The sequence below is a fragment of the Larus michahellis genome, chromosome 14, assembly GCF_964199755.1.
Source record: "Larus michahellis chromosome 14, bLarMic1.1, whole genome shotgun sequence".
Lineage (NCBI taxonomy): Eukaryota > Metazoa > Chordata > Aves > Charadriiformes > Laridae > Larus > Larus michahellis.
Window position 1 is genome coordinate 11,349,793 of NC_133909.1, and position 6,172 is coordinate 11,355,964.

General features: G+C 57.0%; 1 protein-coding gene across 4 annotated transcripts in view; it reads left to right on the forward strand.

Annotated features, from left to right (window-relative positions):
* The window catches only part of RPTOR (regulatory associated protein of MTOR complex 1), a 155,904-nt gene extending 151,377 nt beyond the window's left edge, over positions 1-4,527 (forward strand). For all 4 annotated transcript variants that reach the window (XM_074607399.1, XM_074607396.1, XM_074607397.1 and 1 more), the window contains 2 exons: positions 340-469; positions 1,966-4,527. In XM_074607399.1, coding sequence (XP_074463500.1) covers positions 340-469; positions 1,966-2,034 — 199 coding nt within the window. In that variant the 3' untranslated portion in view covers positions 2,035-4,527. The remainder of the gene's footprint in view (positions 1-339; positions 470-1,965) is intronic.
* The last annotated feature ends 1,645 nt before the right edge of the window (positions 4,528-6,172 follow it).

Sequence of the window (6,172 nt, forward strand, 5' to 3'; positions counted from 1 at the left end):
GTATTTTGGGGCTCTGGCTGGGGACCAGCAGCTGCTCCACGGCCACGTACCCTGGGGGTGGTTGGGGACCTGCTCCCGGTGTGTGTGTGCATCAGCTCTTCGTGTCTTCTGTCTCAGCCCTGCAGTGGAACAGGTAACTGTGGTTCCAGCCTTTCTGTGAATCTCTGCACGGAGGTTGCCATGGTACAGTTAGAGTCAGTCTCCCCGCTTGTAAGAAATCATCGCGCACAGTCTGATGAACAGCTCAGGTCGACACGGCTGGAAAGGGGGCTGAAGGCAACAATATTGGTGTTACCACAGCTTTCTCGGTGACACCATGTTCTCTTGGTTCCCTTCCAGTGGCTCGATGAATCAGTTCACTGCAATCTACAACGGAAACGGGGAGCTGATCAACAATATCAAATACTACGATGGTTTTATGGGACAGAGAGTTGGAGCCATCAGCTGCCTGGCTTTCCATCCTCACTGGGTCTGTATTCTCTCTTTTTGGATTGGGGAATTTGCATTTCTTAGTTAATGGCCGTGTTGGAAGAGAGAAAGGCGCAGAGACTCCTCTAGCACAGCCTGCTCTTCTGAGGGTGCTTTGAGCCGCGGGTCCTTCAGGGCTTGTCCTCCCGGCTGTTGCAGAGGAGCACGCTGGCGGTGCCAGTGCTGCTGGTTTATGATGGGAACAGGACTGCCGACGGCTGAGCCCTCTTTACTTGCAGATCGGCTTGATACCCTGTTCCCATCTCATCCCATCGCTCTGGGACCGCAGCCGGGCTTAGCTCTTGCTGTAGCTCTTGCCACAGAAGGTGTCCGAGGTGAATTTGTCTGGAATTTGCGGAGAGGAGCAGTCTCTCACTTCCAGCACGCAAAATTTCATGTTCTTATTTATTCCACGCCTCTTCTCCTGCAGCCGGCAGGCTCGCCCTTGTGTCTCCGGGGCGGCTTTTACACCGCCTTATGTAAGGCTTTCGGAGGACCTGATGCTGCGCAGCAGGAAAACTGCGCGTCAGAAAAATGAGAGAACTGCAAAAATTAAAAGGCATAAGCTGATAAAGTCTAGAGTTAATCAGAGTAAAGAGGAAATTTTGGAATATGTCACAGCTGAGGTGGCTCTGCAGTAGTCATTAGAGAGAGAATCTGGTTGCTACTTAATTAGGAGGCAGGTGCCCGTCTGTATTACGGGCTGCTGCTCACCCAGAGATGAGAATAAATGAAGGAGACTGAAAGCCTAGGAAAACGCGAGTGGATGGGAAGAGCAGGAGGAGGTTAAAGAAGGCATTTAGACAGAGGGTTATTTTAGAAACCTGCAGATCAGAACACAAATATTTAATATGTAACGGGAAAGAGCGGTGGGAATGGTAAAGAGAGGCAGAGGGAAGCGCCGTGCTGTCCTGCGATCTGTATCGGCCGGGCAGGGAGGGGGAAGGCGCTTTTCCTGCGTTTTACACCCCGAAGGCAGCACCAGTAAGGGGAAGCTCATCTCCTCCTGCCTTTTGAAAAGCCGCTTTGCACAAAGCTAAACAGCGGTTTTGCTGTCCGACGGTTTGGGGGGACAGAGAAGGAAGCGGCTGATTGCTGGAAACGTTTTGCTCTTTAAATCAGCAAACAAAGCCCTGTCCAGCCCCGTCCCCGCGGCTGGGATTGCTCCTGGGCCGCTCCGTGTGGGGAACGCTGATTGTCAGTCCAGGCGACCGTCCCTAACTAGCAGATTTGCAGTCATTTACAAAAATTATGTTAGCGGTTGGCAACTAATCGTCATCATAATTTTTCCCTCTGGCTGAAATGGGTATATAACTCGCTGGGACGATGTAGGTGCTGGCAGGAATGTCGTCAGAGCTGCGTTGGCAGATGCACTTAAGAGCTTTCGAGCATCTGGGTGTTACTGCTGAAAATGTCGACCGTTACCATGTTGCCCGCGCTGTGCCTCTCGTTACTGCGTGACACCTGTACGTTTATCCCGGTCTGCTCTCTCCGCAGCCTCATCTGGCAGTCGGAAGCAATGACTACTACATCTCGGTGTACTCGGTGGAGAAGCGGATCAGATAACGGCTGGTGGCAGCGGCACTGGAGAAGGGAGTCCCAGCGGGCAGGGCCGTGTCTCACCCCTAATGTACATAGTGAAATTATCGACTTGAATGTTTAGTGTTGGCTGCTGCTGCATCCATAACTTGAACGTTTTTTTCTGACTTAGCTACTGATGATTTTGACAAGGGGAAGAGAGACAATCTCCTTTTTTGGGTTTTTTTGTTGTTTTTTTTTTCTTTTCCCAGCTATATCCTCTAAAAGCTACAGAAAAGGAACATTTTATTTTTGTTTCCAGTGGTTGGCTTCTCTGTTAGAAACACGGCTCCTGAGCTTGGAAGGACTGGATGAGGCAATGCCCTTGAAAAGGGCTTTCTGTTGTAGTCTTTGTTTCTTTGTTTTGCTGGAGCGTGGGTTGCTATAAGGACTGAAGTCAGGACTCACCTACAGCTCCGGGCACTCGACCGGACCACGGGACCCCTCCGGCTGCCTCCTACCCTGTGCCAAACAGAAAATCCTCCGCCGGGGCAGCAAGACCCAAGCTCTCTGGCTGCAGAACAGCGTTACGTTCTCCTGCCCTGATGAGCCTGGGCAAGGCAGGCAGGAAAGTGTCTCCTCTGCGTGAACCTCGTCCCCTCTGCGGCGTCCTCTGCAGTGAAAGGAGAGACAGAAGGCGACTTGGTGGCAAGGGGAGGCAGGGATCCTGAGGAAAGGGGCGTGAGGAGGTGACAGGAGCAGGGCAGGATGCCACCGTACTGTGAGGTTGCACATACAGGAAGAAGAGGGAAGAAAGAGAACGGGCATCTCTGACGTCCCAACAAACCTGGAGCAAGTCACTCATGTCACCACTTTCCGCCCAAGCACACGGTGCTGGTGGGGGGGTCTGGTGCGTCTGGGTCACCGTTACTTCTGCAGTCACTGTCCTTCTGCCCACAGTGAACTCCACAAACACGTTTGATGGCCTGGGAGCGCTGCCCAGGCAGCAAGGCAGGCTCCGGGTTCAAGCCATGGGCTTTCGTCTCGCTCCAGTACGCGAATATTCGGCAAGGTGATGGTCAGGAGAATTTGCACACTTGCTGCTGTGTGTTTGCAGCCGCACACGTGGCGTGGACGTGGCTGTGGCTTGTCTCTCTGTCCCTGCAGAACGGGGCACATACCCGCACGTGGTCTGAGCACAAGAGAATCACTAAGGGAGGGGGAAGACAGCGGGTCATCCTGCTTTGAGCAAAACAGCCTTGTCCCAGCTCTCTGGGGGAAAGCCTGCTCCACCTTCCGCACCTTCTGTGTCTGAATAATGAATGTTTCTGTCCCTTGAAAACCGTGATGGGCTGGAGACGGGTGTGGGGAAGGGGGCGGCAAAGCCAAAGGGCAGGTTTCTTTCAGGCGCTGCCAAGGTGCGATTTCGCTGGCCAAGAGCAGAACTTGTGCCGTGCAAAAGTCACTGTGGCAGCAAAGGTTGACCTGCTGAGTCCAGAAGTTCCCAGTTTTTCTTCCAGCCGGTATCACAGGGGCCGTGGGCTCCCAGCAAACGCTGCCAGCGATGAGGCCGACGGGGAAGGAAATACTAATGATGGAAGGGGTGAGAAATGTTCTCTCCCTGTACGGATAGCGGCTTCACCTCTGCCGTGGCATGTGACCCGTCACTGCTCCTTGTACACCAGATAATCTTGTTTCCTCCATGCGCTGAGGCAGCCGGGTCACCGGTGGGGTTGTCCCGCTGGCTGCCCCGGGCTCGCTGCGGGGACGCCCAGTGCGAAGTGCCGTACGCACGGCTGGGCATTGCCCTCGGTGAGGGGCCTCGGGCCACGGAGCTGGCGCAGAGGCCGACGGCTGGGCGCTGCGTCCTTGCCCTGAGCACCGTCACTGTCCTCCCGCCCATAGCAGGGAGGCCGAGGGCCACTTCACAGGATGATGAATCAAAGGCTTTAAACTTCAGAAAAAAACTACCTAAAAGTCCACTTTTAAGTTACCAGAAGTTAATTATGGTCTAACAGAGCTGTGCCTCTTCCCGACCCGCTCCCGTGTTGCTCCGGCGTTGGTCCCAGCGTCTCCATCGCCCTGCCCGCCCCGGGGCCAGCGAGGAGCTTGCCGGCAAGCATGGAGCCAGGGCTTGGGGTCTACACGTAACCCATTAACATACACAGCTTAAAAAACAATAGATTTTTAACTCGTATCAGTGTATTCATTAAAGGAACAAGAAACACCTGGCAAAAGGCGAGGCTGGGCTCCCCACCGCCCCCTGGGAGGTGGGTTTTTATCCAACTCGGCCTGTTGGGCTTCATCTGAGCGTGTGCGTGTGCGGGCTGCGCTATCACAGGTCTGATGCAGAGATTCAATCATGAAGTTTAACCAAGGATCTGGAGAGCATCCTATCTAAAAAGTTCACTTATCTCTATTTATTTTACAAAAATAAAAATTAAAAAAAAAAAAATATTAAAAAACCACACGATTGTAATGTGAGAGTAAAATAATTACAAACAAATAAATGGTTAATAAAAAATAAACGCAGAAACACTGCCCGGTCTGAGGATTGTTGTCTGGGGCAGGAGTCGGGTGGGGGGCAGCTGTGGCTCGAGAGGGAACCGCGTTGGATTTGGGTGAGGGCTGTGTGGTTCAGGGCAGTTTCCCCACGGAGCAGCGGCCGTTTCCCGTGGGGATCCGGGGCGAAAGCCCGTGTGTGGTCCCAGATCGCTGCTGCTGGGGCCGGGCAGCAACACGGTGCGTCCCAGCCCCAGCTCCAGCTCTCCAGCGCTGGCCGCGGCACGTTCACGGGAACAGGGGCTGTTGGCCTCGTCCCGAGGGCCTGCGTGGCTCTGTCCCCTCCTGTCCCCTTCCAGCACATCCCTGCCGTCGGTGCAGTGACCCTGCTGGCTCCCGGCCGAGACCCCCCAATCCCGCCAGCACCACACGTTCCTGTCCCAGTGTCAATGGCACGGGGGGCCAGGGGGTCTCTCCCGGCCGGACGCCGAGGATGGAGACCATGAGGGACAAGGGCGGGCAGGAAGAGCTGTTGGGGCGACCATCAAAGCCACCGAGAGGTGGGCCGTGTCCCCGCTGCCCCTTGGGGTGACGGCCATGGTAGGGTGAAACGGCACAGGGCGTACAAGGGGCTCGGCATCGCCGGGGACGTGGCTCTGGGAACCACTTTCCGCACGGTTTTATTTATTTTTCCCCTCGGCCCGGCTGCTGCTCTCAGGAGGGCAGGCATTAGGGGTGCGGGGGCTGCGCAGAGCGAGCGGTTGGGTGATCCCGAGTGAAACCCACAAGGAAAAAAAGGGCATTTTCTGGCACCCGGCCTGGCAGGGCTGGAGCTTCGGTCACTCCGGGGAGCGCCGGGCACCGGGCAGCCGGGAATAACCGCGCTCGGGCTCGGCAAGCGCGGGGTTTGGGGGGGCACAGAGTGATTTGGGGGGCAGAGAGAAGTTTGGGGGGCACATCGGGGTTTCGGGGGACACCACAGCGAACCCCCGCCCGGGGGTGGTGACTGGGCTGTGGAAGCAGACGGGGAGGGGAGTGGGAACGGCTCTGGAAGCGGGAGCGGTGGGGGGCGGGATTCCCACCCCTCGGGGTGAAAGGCTCGGAGCTGCCCTTGGCGAGAGCCGCTGGGGCCCATAGGCCCAATGAAGTGATGGCCACGGCCACCGCCACGGCCCGGCCCGGCCCCCGCTGCGGCCCCCTCCCCGCCATCAGGCCCTTTGTGCTGGGGCCACCTTTGCTCCGACCCCCCCCAGGGACCCCAGGCCCCGGGCGGCGCCAGAGCCCGCCCTGTGAGGGGACGCGGGGACGCGGGGACACAGCGCCGGGTCCCTGCAGGGGCAGGCGGGGACGGGGGGGGCGGGTCTCCATTGCTCTCCACCCCACAGCCCTGCAGCTCCCCCCAGCGCCCCATCCTCTGCCCTGCAGCACCCCACCTGCTACAGACCCCACCCCCTATAGCTCTCCATCCCCTATAGCGCCCCTAGCTCTATAGCCCCCAGGCCCTACAGCTCCCATCCCCTATAGCCCCATCCACAAGCCCCCCATCCACTATCCCCTCATCCCCTGCACCCCCGCATCCCCTATACTGTCCATCCCCTAGCTCCTCATCCCCTATATCCCTATCCCCTATATCCCTATCCCCTACAGCTCCCCATCCCCTATAGCTCCCCATCCCCTATATCCC